This window comes from Melanotaenia boesemani, chromosome 14, assembly GCF_017639745.1.
Source record: "Melanotaenia boesemani isolate fMelBoe1 chromosome 14, fMelBoe1.pri, whole genome shotgun sequence".
Lineage (NCBI taxonomy): Eukaryota > Metazoa > Chordata > Actinopteri > Atheriniformes > Melanotaeniidae > Melanotaenia > Melanotaenia boesemani.
In genome coordinates this window covers 9,762,066-9,782,098 of record NC_055695.1, presented here as the reverse complement: position 1 = coordinate 9,782,098, position 20,033 = coordinate 9,762,066, and the positions used below count along the sequence as shown (strand labels likewise).

The following is a 20,033-nucleotide window of genomic DNA, read 5'->3' as shown; positions in this document are numbered from 1 at the left end:
TTACCCAAGTTTGTTTGAGTTATAAAGCAGAAAGGCCGACCTCCAGCGGTTGAAACGCAGCGGTGTAGCGGTGTTGTGCGGTGGGGCTCGTCACAAGCGGGACAAAGCATTTGTTCAGAAGCTGTTGGAGAACCGTTGTCTCTGTCCGGGACAAACGCTTACAAACGACATACCATCCTTAAAGTACACAGATTTGCCTTAATGCTATTTTGGAAAGACGTAAATATCCCTACAGACTTTTTGTATTCGTAGAGTGAACTAAAGTTTGTTTTAGAGAAAATCTTTAACAGGAAACACAAACGCGCATTGGTCAGTTCGCCTCCATCGATCCCCAGGTAAGAAAACTTCAAGGTACATTGAGGTGATTTTACCGCAGGAGTTCATTTGTGTGCGACAGACTAATAAACAATACATTGATTTCTATTTTCTGTGACGTTTATATTTCAGAGCAATTACAGCAAATGTTAAATTTAACGGTAACTCGATGCTGTGTTTGATATTTTCGACAGGTGGGTCTCCAGACACACGAGCTTAGCTAGCGACCATTTCTGAGTTAACTTTTCTGTTAGCTATTCAGGAATCCTTTTACAGATAAGCAAGAGGGGGGGAACGTAGTTTAAAATACAGGAAAATGTGTTTATACGTTTAAAAGATGTTTATAGCAACAATCCTTGACCATAAAAAAATGGCCTCATCACCTAAAATTAGTTAGCAGCACTTTTTGCACGTAGTGAGCAGCTTTAAGTGCAACCAGACATTAAACATTAAAATACCAACCTAAATTAAACTAATTTAAAATTTCTATATGGTAAAAAATGCTAAGTTACCAATCCACAGCAGCATTAGTTATGTCACCATTGCACTTGATTTAAGCTGTGATGTAGTCCAACAGCTACTGTTACACTCAGGTAACATTTTATTCATTACAACAGGTTATTAACAGTTAAATACAGCAGCTCTGCTGGAAATCCCAATTTTATCAATGTTATAATGTTCTGTTTTTGTCCAAACTGTTATTGATGATTCGTTTGAATTTAAATGCATTACCTTAAGTTCAAAGGTGTTTCTTATAGTCCCACTTACCTAAATTATTTTGACAAATACTGTAAATAAATCAATAAAATGATTGTTCTAACTGCTGGTTTATTTATTGTAGAATATGCTATTTAATTTGCTTTCATTTTACTTGCTAGTCAACAAAATCTTACATTTATTTAACCTTGCACGGGTTTCCAAAATGAAAAGAAAGTTATAGAATTTAAAATTTTGGATTACTTTTTTAGAAATAAGAACCTAAAATATATAGCACTAAATGCATATCATCTTATATTTTTCCTAAAAAAGATTTTTTTTCATGCTTCAGGAGATTTTTCAGTGTGGTGCTTTTGTGCAGGAAGTCTTGGCCGACTCCGGGGTGTATGTCAGTGGTCTCAGCCTACATTGGGCAGAAGCCTAAATTGTTTTTGACAGACATAAGACATGTGACTGTATAACTGGAATTCCATTATAAGCAGCAGATGATAGAGTCTCTGTGTTGCAGTAGAACTCAAGCTGTGGCTGGTGGGTGTCTGACCTGACCTGTGACTGTGGTCCAAACTCTGCTTTGGTTTGAAAATTAGATGTGTGAACCAGCTTTGGACACACTACTATTACTACTGTCATTGCTGTTGTTACCCCAACTACTTCTGTTATGTTGTTTTTGCTACACAGAATGATTTGAGTTAAGATACAGCTTAATTTACTCAAGTAGATTTTCTGTTGATTTGCTATAAGAGCTCCTTTTCATGAGGAAATGTGAATAATAATTATCTAGATAATAATACCAAAACAATAAGTCTTTGGATGTTTTATTTATTTATTTATTTTTTTGTGCGTGTGTGTGTGTGTGTGTGTGTGTGTGGTAGGAATCATTATATAAGACACAAATAAATCTTTTGGTCAATGTGAGTCTTTGACAGAAACTTTTTTGCATTTAACATTAATTAAATTTTTTTTCAAGGTAGTATTCACAGTTATGAGTCTGAGGTGAATTTAATTACTCTGAAAAATCTTGTGCTTCACATTATTTTCTGACCCATATTCATATAATCAAAGACAGAGCAGGAAATAAACTAGAACCCATCCTCTTGCCGGACCGCCAGTTCATCAACAACAAAAGACACCTGACACGGTGCATAACATACCATTCACCTGTCCTGCCCTCTTTCTTCTCTTTTCCAACTCACTCCTCTCAGGAGCAGCACAGAGGAGCTCTTGTTTGATCCTTCCTGAACGGCCCCAATTTTCAGTTTTTTTTCCCCTTTCTTCTTCTTTTTTTCTTTTTTTTTTTTTTTTTTTTGACCCTGGCTCCATGGCAACACTGTTCCTGGGACGAGCAGCCTTGACTTTTGCCCCTCCTGCTCCCAAAACAAAGGCAAGAAGTTATAGAGGGAGGGGGAAAGGGGGAAAGGGGAGGAGGGGGAGGGAGAGTGGGATATAATGGGAAGGTGTCTGGGATGGAGGCATTGAGGCGAGGCCTCCTCTGCTGTGTGTGCCTAAAGTCCCATAAATTGAGAAGAGTTATTAAACTGTGCCCAGTGCCAAGGACTTTATTTCTGTCTGTATGTCTAAACGTCTGAATGGATGAGAGTCTAGGTTGTTGCCTCCTTCCCTGTCCTGTAGAGATGGCAGAATAGAAGCAAGATTTAAATGCTTTAGTGTTTTTTTTGTTTGTTTGTTTTTTTTCCCCCAATTTTCCCAATCCTGGTTTCTGGTTGGAACATGACCTACTTTGTTCAGGTCAGTATTTGGGACTCATTTAGGAAACTTATATTAATTAATAATTAAAAATAGTGTAATTACATTGTAATTAAACAACTAAATATTTTTTTTATAAAATTATTCTCTTAATCTGTTTATGAAAAATGAAAAAAGAGTCAAGTAATGTATCCAGAAAAGAATTTCAAATTTTCCATCCATCCATCCATCCATGAGTTATAATTCAGGGAGGCGGGGGGATGGAGCCCATCCCAGTAGTTACTAGGCGAGAGGCAGGGTACACCCTGGACAGATTGCCAGTCCATTGCAGGGCCAACACAGAGACACAAATAACAGCTCACTCCTAGGGAGAATGTAGAGTGACCAGTTAACCTAACATGCATGTTTTTGGACTGTAGGTGGAATCTGGAATACCAACGCACGAACAGGGATAGCATGTGCACTCCTAAAACCAAATACCAAATGATTAAATTAATTTAAATTTCTTTCTACAATATGTTTTCTCATGCACTGAAAAGAATTAGTCAATAACAAAAGTCATTTTTGAATACTGAAAATCAATGAATGATATTACTGACTGTTTTGCAGTGTTTCTTAAGATAATATTAACTTGCCTGCTTGTGTAACAACACATTGCATTTAGGGTTGTATTTTTATCAAATGGAAGAGTGCAGTGAGACATAGAATAAGAAAAAAAAGGTAACTTGTTTACATGACTTCTGAGTCAGAAATGGAGGCTGCCTCCTCCCTCTCTCTGTAAAAGAATGGGCATTGTTAAGCATATACACTGTAGTCTTGCATATCTCTGTAACATTTGTAGCAGAACACAAAATTTTTTGGTTGAATGGGGGGATGTGAAATGTTCAAAGTCTTTTCATTGTGTGGGCTGGAGAAAGACTCCTACTGCCTGTGAAGAGGCAAAAAGGCATGTATTGTTAGGCCTCTTCCCTGTCCTGGTACCAACATCTCCACACATTCTGACTTCGCTGGTTCAGAGACCTCAAAGCTAAGGTCATTCCTTTATATCCTTATTTCTTTTAACATATATAAGCATGTTTTGATATATTTTATGAGTTAAAAAATTCTGGTCTCTTTTAAAAATAATTATTTAACATTAAAGAAAATGAAAATTGTTCAAAAGTTTTACTCATAGATCACACCCGCTTGGAAGTGATAAAATATTTACAATGTTTTGTTATTCAGCCTGGTTACTAAAGGCACTCCTTATTTTCCCATATCTTTCCACGAAGCATTCGTCATATCAGTTTTCTGAAAAAACAGAGTTGGACTACGCTTTCTAGTTCTGTGCAATACACTTTGGTCTCTTAGCTGACTCTTTTTGTTTTTGGTGTTTCCGTTTACAGTTCTGGACTTCGTTGAACGATGTTTGACAAGCAGCATTACGAGAGCCCACCAGTCTACAGTCCTCCTTTCACTCCTCCATCCAACAATGGCTTTGGCCCGACTGACAGCTTCCATGGCCCTCAGAGTGATTACAACGCATACCCACCTCCACCAGGATCTTACTACATTGAGGACAAACCACAGCACTTCTACAAATGGCTGTCACCTCCTGGGATCATCAAGGCCATGATGGCTACAGTGGTAGTGCTGTGTGTGGCGATATTTGCCTGCGTGGCTTCAACTCTCATGTGGGACATCCAGTACGGCTACGGCATGGGAATGGGTTACTATGGTTCCGGTATGGGCTATGGCAGTGGATATGTTGGGAGCAGCTATGGCTCAGGGTATGGCGGTTATGGTGGTTATGGCGGCTATGGAAACTATTATGGCTCATATGTTTCTCCTTATTCAGCCAAAACTGCCATGATTGCCATGGCTGCCATTAACTTTGTAGGCTCACTAGCCTTCTTCATTGCCACCTTCTCTAAATCCAACACAGTGCGTTGCCGAAAGTTCTTCCTTGCTCTCCTGATAACCTGCGTCCTCATGGCTGTCCTGCAGGTAACATATCAGTTTATGTTTCACTATACAGTGTGTACCATAATTGTCATCCTTGATATGATCTAGTAAATAAGCTGACATGGTGAATAAAACAAGTAGCTAGTTGACCCAATCACTTTAGACAACTAGCTTTAGATCCAATATTTAAAAATGATGTTTTTGCTTACTCATTAGGCTATTCAGTGTGTTAAAGCCTTTATGTCATTAGATATGCCTTTATTAGTGGTGATAGCAAAAATATTTCTCAACGGTGGATAATTAGTGTACAGAAAACACAGTAGTCTAAAAGTACATTGAAAAACTGTATTTAATCTTCTAGTATGTACATTTTTGTCATATTTATCTGTTCATTGTTTCTTTTTAAAAAGATTCTCCTACATTTAAACTTTGTTTACTTTCTTGACATTCACACACGGTGCACACTGAATCCAAATATTGTAAAGTTTATGTTGCTATTGAGGGAGAAACCTACATAAACATCCCCTCTGAAAAAATATTTAGTCAGCTTAGATCGAACTATGGCAGTTTGCCAGAACTGCTGTAGTCTTTTACCATCGTCATCATTTAGCCTAACAAAGAAAGAAAGAAAGCAGACAATATTAGAAATTGTTGTTGCTTTGAAAGTATACTTTAAATTATAATTTATTTAGCACATTATCCGAATAACACACATTGCAGATACTCACACTTAATCTTGCTAGTTTAATGTGTATTTTTATGTCATCAGTATTACTTCGGTGCTTCTCTGCAGATGCATCTCACATGAATGACAAATCTTTGAGGCTTTCCACCTCATATCTCAACTTACTCTCTACTACACTGTTATGTGTGGTATTTTATTGGGCCTGCTTTAGAAACCATAAATACCAGATACTTAAATTGAAACTGGACTCTTTGGATATTTTCACACATTTTAGTTCACATCCCAGGGCTGTACTTGTTCACTTGGTTACAACTCCTAAACACATGGTCATACAAATACTCATCCAAGCTCATATCAGTATGATTACATGTCTACAAAAAGAAAAGACACCAGTCAGTCTTCTTATGATACTTTTCTAGACTTTGTTTTTTGGTGTTTGATATGGACAGAGAACCTCAAGTTATGGTTATGGCAGACTGGTATGAAAAGAATGAAGTTTCTCTTAATTCAATCCTCAGCTATGTTGTTTGATATCACACCCATAAGTATAAGAAAAATGCCCCTATCCAGACTTCAGTTGTGTTTGTTTTTGTTTCTAGAACATTTGCTGATGATTTTAGGTGGTTAGTATACTCCCAAAAAAAAAAAAAAATTACACACAGGTTAGATAACACTGAAGGGGCATTGCAGGTCCTTTGGTCCAGCATACTGGTTGTTCCGTTCCTGTAATGTACCTTTTGCCTTAAGGTATGTTCAGTACAGTGTGTGATGTGAATGAGTGTTTCCGCCTGAACTGGCTTTGTTGTCTTAGCCATAGTTGAATGGAGTACACAGGGTGTGTTTCTAGAAGTCTTAGAAGTCTCTTCCAATAATCAGGTGAAAATGTTCTTTCTATATATCAGAATGTCTGCAAATGTTAACTCACTGGTCCTCTGTATTTTTCAGGGCATCATAAACATTGTCTACATTGTCGGGGTGAATCCGATGGCGCAGAGCTCTTCTAATATGTTGTACAATCCAATGCTCGTGATGTGCCAGAGCCTCTATCAGACCAGCTACTCCCAGATGGGTGGAGTTGGAGGCTTCCCCATGTATAACCAGTACCTGTACCATTACTGCTTTGTGGACCCACAGGAGGTCTGTAGCTTTTCTTGAAGATATTTTTATATTAACTTGTTAGATTAGTCCAGCTTCCAGGATTATTTCGTGTAGATAGAGTAGAGGCAGATGAACAGCTAAACCTACAAAAGTCAATTTTTATTTGAGACTGAATGTTGATGAACCATCACAAGTTTATTCTACATTTTTTATAGTAATGAAAATAAGAACCTAAATTATCTTTAGCTTAAACATGATTTGAGGTTTTCAAACTTGTTTTATTTTGTCTGAACAGAAATCCAAAACATAAATGTATTTTATGTGCAGTCATGTAAAACATAACAGACAAAACATGTGTTATCCTGATTATTTTCAAGGTTCAAAAAGAAAGAAGTTATCATAGACTGATTCATAAACTTTCGTGGAACTGCTTGTAGTTGTGTCATTCACTCAAATAGTATGATAGAATGTAATTGCCACTGTGTGAAGATAGATGTAGTACACATAAAACACGTCAGGAGAGATTATATAGCTTTTCATGTAGTTAGTCTGGCACTGATTTGTGGCATTATCCTTTTATGACGATTTGATTACAATTACAGTACACAGAGCTACTAATTTTCAGTGTGTGCCTCTGTACTTTTTGTACCAGGATAAGCCAGCTTTATCTTATCTGCTGAAGAACTTCTTAGATTTCATCCACGTTTTTTCCTTTCCTAGGGAGTTGCCATGGTGTGTGGATTCCTGGTTGTCATTGCTTTGGCAGTTGCTGCTTTTTTTGCCCAAAAAACAAGAGGGAAGATCTGGCGCTATGGAAAACCAAATATTTACTGGGATGAGCCTCTGGTTGGTGGGAAGGCCTCAGAGGGCAGAGATGTGGAGGAATGGGTAAGAGAAAACTGAGTGATGAACTCGGTTTAATAAGACTGTTTACAAGGGATTTAAAGAGGAGAAAAATTCTATTTTGGCCTAAACTGACCTTGAGCTGTGCATGCACAGCTTGCGTTCAAAAGAACAGGGTCACACAGTGTTTAAATACTGACTAAGGATGGAATACAATGTTCATGGACAGATTTGATTAGATTATGAAATGTTCAACTGTAGTGGTTACTCTGTTAATAATCAAAACCAGTTTAGGTTTGTTTAGGCCTCTCCTTTTCCGCCTCTCTGTTAAATGGGAAACTATTTTCAAACCCTTTTACCGAGTAGAGTAGGTGACCAATTAGATCATCAGCAAGGTAGTTTTTCTGCTGCTCAGGTAGATTTCACATACAAAGCCAGGTTTTATGGTAGTGTAAATGCAATAAATGGAAAATCTTAGACTTTATTTAGCTTAGTTCGCCATTTGTTGAGCCATTTTTAATTTATACCTTTGTTGCATGTTCAGATAGATTTAGACTTTATAGACTTATATTGCTCATATTTTTTTTTGTTGGTTTTTTTAATGAACTGAAAGTCCAAGAAGAGTTTTTATATGGAAATTACACTCAGATTATAGGATCCAGCAGGGAAAAAGTCACACCAAGGTAACAGTGTTTCCTCTTACTGAGTCACTTTGTTCAGGGTCATGGCTGATAACAGCCGGTTGTTGTATGCTCCTGGTCTGCGACCTGGTTTCACTCTGAGTAATGATTAATCAGCAAGAAGATAGTAAGCAGGCAGGTGGTTTCTAGAGAACCTGCTTTAAGTTTTCAAATGTCAACAACACACTAGTCATGTAAGACTTGACATATGGGTTAATAATTGTCTTGACCTCTTACATTTCAAATGGTGCCTTTTTCATCTAATGACTAACACACATACTGAAGAAAAAAACAGCAGAAGGTTAAAAAATTTACTTTTAGAAATTATAAATATCTCTAAGAGGGTAGTTTGACATTTCTTAAACTAAAAACACTGGCATGTTTTTATACTTTTTCAAAGTTTTGTATCTTAAACCTGAGTCGAAACAAGTTCCATATAATATTTCCTATCAAACACCACAGTACCTAATAATGGCAATGATCCATTTATTCCCTCCTTATACACATTGTCCACTTCCACTGTGTGAGAAAACACATGCAGACGTCATACAACACATAGATGCTTCCTGATAATGAAACTGTTAAAAATAGATATAAAACATAAGAAAACCAAATTTGTGTCAATGTTCAAGAAAATGATAATAAGTAAAAAAATGATGGTATGTCTTGTCTCCTATAATTTCCCGCTGATTTAACCATATTTAGGGCAAACTTTGTAAACACTGGATACTTCAAATACATCCAAATTGTTTATCAAACATTTGTAAAGGTGTGAGATTGCTCTTTACCAGAACTCTCTTTAAGTTATTAGTAGAGAGCCAAACTACACTCTTTACCAACATAAAGTATGCATTAAAATGCCTTGCAAAGCTCATTACTTGATTATATTAGTCAATCAAAGATTCAGTGAACGCTGTAAGTCATAGTGTATCTTTTGCAAAGACAGGAAAACAGCAGAAGCAGCACTAAACAGACATGTGGTTATATTGGATTATATAGAGCTGTTTGTTTTAAAGAGAGGGTGTCATTGCCTAGAGTATGGCATCATTCACTAAGAGGTGTCTACTACTAGAGTAAATCCTTTGACTAGCACTATTGTTAAATAATGGAGCCTTGCTGACTGATGTCATCGGGCTTGCTGTATTTATAGTAATGTAGTGTAGTAATGTAGTAGTGTAATATAGTAATGTAGTGTGCATTATTGCTTAATTTACTCAGTAAATATTCCTAATGGAAATTACTGCTTTACCAAAGACTAAGAGGCAATTTAATGGCTTGGAGATGATGAATCTTGTCCACTTTGATGATCATTGCTAATGTATTCTTTTTTTTATTCAAAGATGACAACAGCCCTAATATAGGATGTGCTATGTACTTCGTATTGCTGACCAAAGGCTATGTTGTCTACAAAACAGTTAATCCAAAGTTATAATGGCTATAATATGGCCAACATGTTCTTTTTTGTGACATGGAATTTAGGTTAAATCTGTTTTTATTTTCCTCATATTAATGCTAATCTCTACATTTTTTTTCTTTTTAGTTTCATTACTATCTGCATTGCTATAATCACTAAATGAATCCTCAGGTTTGTTTGAGCCATTAAAGACTCGCTAGTGACAGTCTAAGGCAGTGATTGGTCTGAGATGGGATCTGTCTCAAGCTCGGGGAGGCCTGGCTTGCTCTGATGACCTCACACACAGGCTTCATTCAGCTTGGCTGGGGAGGGGCTGCATTGTGTCTACTGCATGAAGTCATCAGAGCTGGTTTCAGAGGGGCTATTTGTATGCTACAGCCAATGAAATACTGCACAGATGGAGAGAGAGAATGCATCCTGAGCTTGCTGCATGGACATGGATTAAAACAATCCATACAGAGAATGAATGTCGTTTGAAATAGTTCTATAAAATCATTAGGTACAGGACAACATGGCCATAAATAGGATATGAAATGTAAATATATTGAACTTTGCAGAGCAAATAATTGGTACCATCTTCCTTCCACATCAGTGTTAGAGCAGTGTGATACTTAAAAAAGTGTCATATACATCAAACATCTCTTCAAGGTGGAATAGAAAAGGCTCAGGCTGAATGGTTTGTGTAAAATACTGGATGCAGTTTTCCTAACAACAGTCTAGTAGATCTAAAAAATATTTTACTGCCACACTAAATTAAGGCATTCTGACATTTCTACAAGTTTTTATGCTGTTATTTTTCATAGTGGAGCTCAAGAGTTTCTTTTATTGTAGGTCACATAAATATACTATCCTTTCAGGTCATTAGAGAAATAAAAACTCCTTGTACAAAAACTGCTATAAGAACATTGCAAATTAATATTTTTCTTTTACTTTTTTTGCTCAAATCTTTAGACAAGGCAATGCAGGTTTATTTGTATGGCATATTTCATATACAAGACAATGAATGTATTTTACATAAAGCATTAGAAGCATCACAGCAAGGTGCAAATGATATATTAAAAATTTAATTTAAGTTTTAAATCCACTTCAGTCCTAATTGCAAATATAAAATATGTAATTATTCATATTTGTGCCAAACAACTGAGGGAAAATGACTTGAAAGAACAAAAAGTCCCTAATGATCTACAAGGGTTAAACCTTGCCTGCTGACCTGAGTAGCTACAGCTCACCACACCCTTCCTTAACTTTATGCAGTTTCTTATGGCGTTAAGGCAAATGGCATAAAATATTCTTTGCTGTATCTATCTTTTTAAATTTGTTTTTGAATATGAAATCAGTATCTTTCCAGAACTTTAGCTTTTTTCCTTCTGCTGCACATCTCAGTCACTTCAGCTCATTATAGCTTTTTGTAAAAGTTAGTTTTGAATCACAGGCACCATTCACCTGGCTGAAGCACATGGCTGTGGTGACAAGTGGTTTTAAGTTCAAGTGTGGCTTTTCCTTATTCAAGAGGACAAGTGGAATGCAGGAAATCTTTTATTTAATGAACACCTTGCACTCTCTTTTTCTTTCCTATTGCTGTTCCTTGATTTCCACCATGCTCTGCTACTTTCTTCAAACCACATGTATATTTCCTCCTCCTCCATTCCTTATTGTTTCCCATCAAAATCTCCAACTGTCTCAAATCCTTTGAATGTCTCCCTCCATCTTTGCCTCTAGGCTTTGCTTTGCCAGGTTCAGAGCTCTGTCAGTGTTTACGTACTCTGCGGCTGTGCTGCACACTGAGAGGACATTGTTTAGATTCTTACATGAACCACTGTCTTTAAATAAGATTCTCCTGAGGCTACAAGAAGAGCTAATCTTTCTCACCCAGGCACCCCACCCACCATGATTATGTTGTTTCTTGGTGGAATAGCTGAAATTTTTTTGAGCAATTTACCTATTGAAATTTTCCTTTGGCCCCAAAAGGAAAAGCTTTAAATCATTCAGTGCAATCAGCCTCCAACATATTTAGTAAAAATATTACAAAGCATTTATGGAAATTAACTTTTTTTTCTGAGATTAAACATAATCTTTTCTGAGGGTAAATAAAACGAAAGCTCTTTAAGCCACAAATACACGCTAGGTAGGTTGTACCTCTTCTAACAAATGACTATACATTTATCTGCTATTCTGATATGCGACTGAAGCTATTCTCTAATATGGACTAATAAGATGAATAGATCCCCCAGTTTTGGATTAGCTGGGATCTTTACCCCTGGAGTATTTGTAATGCTGAGATGGATATCCAGTATTCCTTCAAGTATCTACACATCCAGAATATATTCAGGAATCTCACTTTCACTTTTACATATGCCATAATTTTCCAAGCAACTACAACTCATTTTACTATATATAAAAAATTTTAAAGGTTTGTATCTGCTGCTAAAACAGAATATTGAAAGCCCTTAAAAATCAGTTCCCATTAAGAATCTGCGAAAGCATATTCAAAGTCCATTTGCCATTTAGACTTTGCATTAGGAGCATTATTTTTGTGTGGCCCATGAGTCTGATATTAGCAAAGGATAGAAAACCTTTAGGATTATCTTTTTCTTGCATCATAATATCTATCTGGAAATCCTCCAGAGGGGTAAGCCTCCTACCCTGCTGTACTACAGTATAATCTCTAAACTCGTAGATATTTATGTCCAGGGGGGAAGAAAAGTCTGAATTTTCCACAGAATGTCTAATTATAATGCTTGCATATTAAGATGTCCAAAAAAAATGGTATAACTCTGTTTAACCTGTCTGTAGTAGTAAAGTCTCTATATATTTAGTGTAAAATGGAATTTAAACTGGATGAGTGGAGATGTACAGTATATTGTGTCAACACTTTAATAGTAAGACTGATATAAGGAAATTATGCCAAAATGTGCAACACAAAAATCACAACGCAAGTGAAACCATGTGTTGTATAATATTTTTATATAGGGCCCATTTTCTGCTTGTGTTAAGCCAGGCTAACCTTCCATGTTTCAGAGATGGATTAGGATTGGTCTCAGTGTTAGCTGTTGCCTGTTACTGCTTACTGTGGAGGTCTTGTAAAAGTCATCTAGTCATTGATACGTTTCCTAGATAAAGCAGAGCCCAGCCCTGAGGGCTTCATTGTGAGGAATTCCACCATTCAAGCTCTCTGTTCTTACAGGAAGGACTTGAAAATACAGATTAAGACAAAAGATTTTTACACAAGGATTGTTTGACAACAGAAAGGAAGTGAAGATCCGGTCCAGATGTTCATTAAGGAAAATAGAAAGGAGAACAAAGTTGGAGTTACCAAATTGTAGATCTTATGTGTGCTTATAGTATTGCTTTAACAGATCATTCATTCTGCAATGTTGCCTTGTCTGGGTTTGGTTTTGTTTTTGTTCTATAATTAATCTGTAGAGCTTTTTTTGACCTTTTCCAGCACTGTGAACCAAACAGAAAACCCACATTTTACCGAGAAGCCATTCAATTTCATGCTTGACCACTCACTCAGACTTTAGGGAGTAATTACCATACTTTTGTTTCTGACTTTCTTGTCTTCTGAAAAAGCAGTTGTTAGATCTAACTCTCTCCAGGTTATGTTTTCATTTCTCAAATGTCAAGTTCCAGAGTTTTGAACCTTGACTCAGACTGGTTATAAAAGCATATACCTATATATAAAAAAAGATATATAGGTAAATGGATATCTACCACAGTTTAAGAAAAAGAGGTTAAACATGTTTTTTTAAAGAGTATAACAGTCATAAAAGGAACCTGCAAGAGTTTTTTTCTTTGTGAGCATCACAGTTGTTTATTTGCATTTGCTCAGCTTGTTCTTTGTGTTTTTCCTGCTTGCTGTAGGTGAACAATGTAGAGGAAAGCCGCAGTGTTCAGGATGCCCCGACTCTGCAGGTGTCAGAGAAGGGAGGTGGGCTGCTCAATGCTTCAGCTAACAGTGTCCTTTCCTACCCTGCAGTCAAGGTGGAAAGCAACTCCTACAGCGGGGATGACAACCAGTAGGTGATCGTGTTTTCTCAGTCCCTCTACTGTTCTTTTTCAGATAATTACGTGAGGCTTTTAGATTTAAAAAAGTGAGCACACAAACAAGTAAAACTGAACAGCTGAATATATTTCCCATACTCTAGTGTTTTTTCTATTTAAAATATTACTGTATGTTAAATTTAACTTGAGTTTAACACCGTGGTTTAGTTAGATAATTGATTATTTACATTTTTTTTACCAATATTTTGGATAACATCCTTTCGGATTAAAAGTCTAAACTTATTCTTAAGGTAACAGTAAAACAGAGATAATAAAATCCTTTTCTGGCTGCTGGCATCAGTAAGCATATTTTTAATAACAATGAGATCTCTATTGAATCTCTGTTAATATCCTGACATCCAGATAAATGAATCAAAAACATCTGGAGATTTTTCAGGAAGAGACAGAGAGGCAGTGTAAAAAGTATCAATTAAAGGTTATTTATCATAAAACACAAAAGAGCTACAGGACTGCAGGATTACTGCATGTATTTCCTATTTGTATTATTTTATGTCTTGTCAGCTGTGAATATTTCATCATCAAATTGTTGTTTGAAGGGATTATATTTCCGTTAAGAAAGTGACTGCAGCTTTTGAGTGTGTATGTTGCAAAACATTACCCTCACTGAGTGAACTTGTAAACATGTGACCCGCACAAGCAGTTCTAATCACTAGTCTGTTTTAAAGCCCATAAAAACATATTGCCCTGCCCACAAGCCAGAGCTATACATGACCTTTGAGCCTTTGTTGGATTAACTTGCCCTGTTTTTTTCCCCCTATTCACTGAATTCTCTTGGGAGGAGAATATTCAGGATGTTTATGAGCTAATGCATTTGCTTTTCACCAAAGTAACAAATGACTTCTTAAGTACATCATTTTTATTTGGTTTATTTGGTTATTTCCAGCATACCTATTATGCAAATGAAGTCCATCTCATGACCAGACATATATTCAAAATGACAGTCATGCAGGCTGTTTTGCCAACAAGCCAAAGTCAACTCAAAGTAAAAAAAATTAAAATGATTTCCTCTCTTACACAGTAGACAGCTCTGGATTTTCATAAGCAGAAGAATGTTAGCCTGAAGACCTGCAGTGCGCTCTGCTGTTGACATAGTTCAGTCTTTTATAATAATTTGTAATATCTGGCAACTGGATTTGGATTCCTCTTCAAATCCCTACAAACCCACAAAATTGAGTGTGTTTGACCCTTAACTTATTAAAAAGCTGTACCTGCTTCCTGGTTTATAACTGACTCCATATGGCGCAGTCAGATTGAATGGTGTGAGCAACATTAATCATTGGTAGTTCAAAATATCTACCTTCCCCCATATGGCATCTGTCAGGTCTACACAAGGTAATAAGCATCTCCGATTATTTTGCTTTTGATGCTCTTTGAGCTGAAATTATTTTTCTGATTCAGACAATGAACAATGATATCCCCAATGAACAGTTTTGGGACCTGTTTTTTACTTTACTGCAAGGATCAGTAAAACAAAAACCCTGTATATGTTGCTCAAAGTGAAAACCGATTGTAAAAATAGGATGTCACAGCGTTCAACTTTATCACGATAAACCATTTAAGGAAGTTGCAGTGCTGAGCAGCTAAGAAGCTCTGTTTCTCATCTCATTTTTTACTGTCCCCACAGATACTCTGAGCAAACAACCAGCCGTCCGTCTGAAGTGTTTTCTAATGGTGGCAGGATTAGCTCCAGTCCCTCAGAGGAGGCAGGTGGAGGCCGAAAACCCTCTGCCAACAGGGGCAAGAGACGAAGGCGTAACCCAGAATTGGATGAATCTCAGTATGAAACAGAGTACACCACAGGAGGAGAGACTGGCAATGAAGTTGATGCAGAAGAATGGGAGAGGTGAGAAGTGGTCTTCAGTGTCTGTCCAACTTGATCTTTGAGCTTCTCACTATCTCTCTGGATTAGAGATGAAAATGTGATTAGCCAAGAATTTAGCTTGTAGATGTATACAAATACTGCTGCTCCCTGAGGACCAGACCCACATTCACCAACGTGACTCAGTAACTGTAAGTTAAGTAAAGCAAGCTTATGTTACATTACCTTGATTTATTTGAAAATGCAAACAGAACATATTTGGTTTCAAATATGTAAGTACTGTATAGAAGAAAAAAGTCGAACTCAGAAAAGGTTACAGCCTGTATTCCTCAGTTAATCCTCTAAGGCATGCCCATTCACATGTGTTGTACTCTAATAATGAGAGAAGTGGGACAAAGGTACAAAAAATAAAAAGGCACTTTTATCTGGCTGTGATGGAATTTGCTCTCTTTTTAATACATTTCTCAGAGAGAAATAGAGATTCGTGGAGCCACCGTTCAGTGTTTCTTTCTTTTAGCCATGAATTTTAAAATCTCGGTTATGATTGTAAGATGTCATTTTTGGGTCTTTCTTCCATTTTATTTAATTTTTAAAAATCTTTTTCTCTCTGTTTTTTGTAACATTGCACCACTGTTTTCCTTACATCCTTTTCTTACAGTATGTACCCAGAAATAACTTCAGATGCCCAGCGACATGACTATAAGAGAGAGTTTGACGCCGACCTTCGGGAGTACAAGCGCCTGTGTGCCGAGATGGATGACATTAATGATCAGCTAAATAAACTCAGCCGGCAACTGGACACACTGGATGACACCTCTGCCAAATACCAGGTTTGATAAACACTGCAAAACTCACCTGAAAACTTCATGAAATTAACTAAAAACACACAATGTATGAGAACAAGATGAGCCTGAATTATGAATCAGTTAAGAGGATCATTCCCTGCAGTGCAACAGTGAATAAGTTAGTCAAGTAAATAAAGAAATTCATGTTTTTATGTCTGAGTTTTTAAAAGAAGAAGGGAAAACCCCCCTTATTTATTTACTTATGTCACAAACTTGTTCCACATGCTGCATATTGAAAACTTTGAACGCAACATCATGCAGTGGGAGGACGGTTACATTGCTTGTTTATGAGCAATAAGCAGGAGAGAGAGACTGCTATGATTGTTTTTATTCAACACAGTTTAAACACATTAGAAATGCAAGAAAGAACCAGAGGAACCAGATGTTTTCATCTAGTAGCTATATTTCAGTTGAAGGAATTGTCCCCCAGGACAAAGGAACTTTGGGGGTCTAGTTCCCTGACAATGCTTTTCATCAGCGGCCACGAAGGACTAAAGAAGTAGTCCTTCGTAAGTAGTACTGAAGAGATGTATACCTCCCAAAAGTAAATTAGGTCTGGGCGCTGCACTTTTAAAAGTGTCCAGTACTTCCAGGGTGAAGCTTGCAGCACTGAGCATTTCTTAGTAGAAGCCCTAGAGTCTTATTTTCAGTCACTCTGTCTCAGTCATCAAGTCAAGCTACATCATTGCTCATAAAATCTAGTAACTTAATATTTCTGCTGTGACTAGATTGTATGGCAGTAAGCAAGTGTAAATGAAGAGTAATTAAATAAATACAGGTGTATTTTTTGGACTAATTCACAGTTGTTAAATTCTAAAGTACAGCTTTTAAGACCAGACAACAAAATAAGATATATTGAAAAAAACATGCTGTAATACAAGATCTTAGATCTGTCCATCCACTTTCTATACCTGCTTATTCCAGTGCAGGGCTGGGAGATGGGCTCCATGAGGATGAGGCAGGATACACCCTGAATAGGTAGCTAGTAGAAGATCTTATAGCAGTTGTCACATTTTATAATTATTTTCCTTTGAATAACATGAGGTACATGACTATGTATGTCTGCACTTTGCCCAAGTTAATACTTCTGACAACTTGATAGTCTTGTTTTTATTTTATTTATTATTATTTTTAAGCAAACACTGATCTTACTGCAAACGCTTTAGCCAGACTTTTCTCTGACCTTGATCATTACAGTCATATGCATGTTCCATTTTACAGCTGAAGTACAGTAAAGTTGTTACACTTGTGGTACTTTAAACTTGAATATAAGTATAAAAGTTAACATGTGGTGCATTTGGGGGATGTAGCCTTCTTGTTTTGCACACTATTTTTTCCTGTAGCTCTTCGTGTTTTGGAAGACAAAATTAATTGTGTGTTTGTAATAAGCTGAAGTTTTTTTTTTAATTGCAATGAAATTATTTTAGTGTTGTGTTGAAGGAACAGTAGAAAACAGAGTCTGACGCATAACTTTCAGTATTTCAGTTCTCAGTATTTGTGTCACAGCACTGATTATTCATTCATTCATTTATTCATTTTGCTTATGTGATTTGGATGTAAATGATTGTCTTTGACTTGTTTCTCAGGATGCTGTTGGAATGTCTCACTCCTTTATTTGACAGAGGTTTTAATGACCATGATAAGAACACAGCTTCCTGCATGAGTTTCCTCTGTCTTTTTTTCTTTTTTTAAAACCATTGATCATCTTGACACTGCACACAAAAACAGATGTTAAAAAATAAAGAAAACACAAGAATCCTTTGGTATTTAGCTTGTATATGAATGCACAATCACAGCAAATGTTGCTTTTTATTCCCTCAGGCTGTTGCAGAGGAATATAACCAGCTGAAGGATCTGAAGCAGGTGAGGAGACACTATTTAGGCATTTCTTTCCTATGATTTTGTATGAGCCTGTAAAAATATTTAACTGGCATGTTAAATTATTTTAAAATATTTAAAAATATTTAATTTGGCATTGTAAAGCCTCTATAAATTGCCATGTGACCTGTTTACATTTCTATTGATGATAGTGTGTCCTGGAGCTATAATCTCATTTTAAAGTTGTTCCTCTGTTATTTGCATTCTTCAGACTTCAGAATACCAATCCAAGAAGAAACTGTGTCGCAGGCTTAGACACAAACTGTTCCACATTAAACGCATGGTGAAGAACTACGACAAGAACCACTGAAGGATCCACTCAATCCTGACCCTCCATTCTGGTGCACACTGCAGAAACTTTCAGATATGGTCCACTATACACTCCAAAATACTGCAAAGACTGTTATACTGAGACCAAAGTTACAACATACAGGCACATACAGGAGCATATTGCACACCAGTTAAAAACAGGGAACACATTACAGTATGAGTAAAAATAATAATCTAGAGTTGTGATTACATGATCACTCTCATATAATCACCACTGCAAAGTAAAATAAAAGCAGGATCCTCAATTGTAGCCTCTTCAAGTGTAAACAGTTCTATTTCTCTGAAGGTTAAGCTCAGTGTTTGCAGGGCGCAGTTGGGACCAGAGAATGAGATGGGAGAAATTTTTGAAAGTCATCTGATCTTTAATCAGCTGTGATAACACCATGTTTTTTTTAACTGTGTTTTTCTGCAGATTTGCAGCATTTCTTTATCTCCACAGATAAGAGGTGGACCAGTATTGTAGAGAATGTAGTAATGGGTGAGGTCGCGAGGATTACTTGTGAGCAAATATTCCGTTTTGTTAAACCTCAGCTTGTTGCAAATTAACTTTAGTTGAACATTGTGTCATATGAGTATCAGTGTTCATAACTACTTTAACCATCAGTAAACTGCTTACTGGTGTGACCACTGAGATTTTGAGTTTTATACTGAGAGTTTTATTATCAGATGTGATCAGACCAAAAAAAAAGGTGACAAACTGGCCAATAAGATGTGTGGCATTTTTGTCATGTACATACTTGATAATTTCAGCTTATACCACATACAGAGACCAGACTCACATGCTTGTTAAAGCAGTTCTTTAGATTCTTAAATATTTTTTACACACTAAAGACACCAGACTTTATTAAATGTTCATTCAAATTTGACGTCGTCTTTGCAAATAAGTACAGTTAATGCAGTTTTCGTATTTTATATTATGCACGCTCTGCAAAAATAAATCTGTTTTTTTTCCAGTGAAATCTTTTATCATTTTGTATTAATCCATTTCATGTTTAAAAAAGATCTACTGTACATCTAAAAATAGATGCTTTTGATTTGTCACACGTTTGTATTTTTATGAAGAGGATTGTCATTTTACAAACCATTTGCGAGCCATTTATTTTTGTAAGAATTTATTTTCTTTAAGCTATTATAAAAGACCATTTTTTGTAACTGTACACTTCCATAAATTGTGTTGTCTAAAAATATGAATTTAGTACATAATAAACATCTCTAATTCTAAAAGGAGTGTCATTATTTGTAGAAATCTGCCACTCTTCTGTCTACAGAGAGTGTACAGTAGGGGGAGCTGGAAGACTTTTTGCATTAAGGAGCTTCAACAATCCAACAACCGGCCCTCTGAGACCAGTGCAAACTGCTGCTGCCCTCTAGTGGTAATTTGCTTAAAAACATTTAAACATTGTTCCAGCTTCACTCTGCAGTACATACTGTAGATAATGTGCACAAATAATTGTCATTTAACTTCGTGTAATCTCAGCCATTTGATGCTGTTATTTGTGTTATCACACATGCCCAACTACTGCTTACATATGTGTTTAATTCAGATGTGAGAGTGGATGCATTAAACGGAGACAGGCCCCGCCCATGCCACCGGGACTGACAGGACCCACTAATTAGTGAGCAGACTTTGAGACCTTAACATTCAGTGAACCTTCCATTATCTTTGTACTCTAATTTTATTTATGCATGAATAAAA

General features: G+C 36.5%; 1 protein-coding gene across 2 annotated transcripts; it reads left to right on the top strand.

The window, feature by feature from the left end:
• The first annotated feature begins 78 nt into the window (after positions 1-78).
• LOC121653274 (occludin-like) lies at positions 79-19,561 on the top strand. Of its 2 annotated transcripts, none has more exons than XM_042006633.1 (9): positions 79-335; positions 4,122-4,722; positions 6,311-6,502; positions 7,184-7,351; positions 13,265-13,419; positions 15,090-15,308; positions 15,943-16,114; positions 17,951-17,992; positions 18,219-19,561. In XM_042006633.1, exons 2-9 carry the CDS (start codon positions 4,141-4,143, stop codon positions 18,315-18,317), a joined length of 1,629 nt encoding a protein of 542 aa, XP_041862567.1. In that variant the 5' UTR covers positions 79-335; positions 4,122-4,140; the 3' UTR covers positions 18,318-19,561. The 2 variants fall into 2 exon arrangements, with proteins under 2 accessions (XP_041862567.1, XP_041862568.1); XM_042006634.1 differs by lacking the exon at positions 79-335 and adding an exon at positions 3,686-3,768.
• The last annotated feature ends 472 nt before the right edge of the window (positions 19,562-20,033 follow it).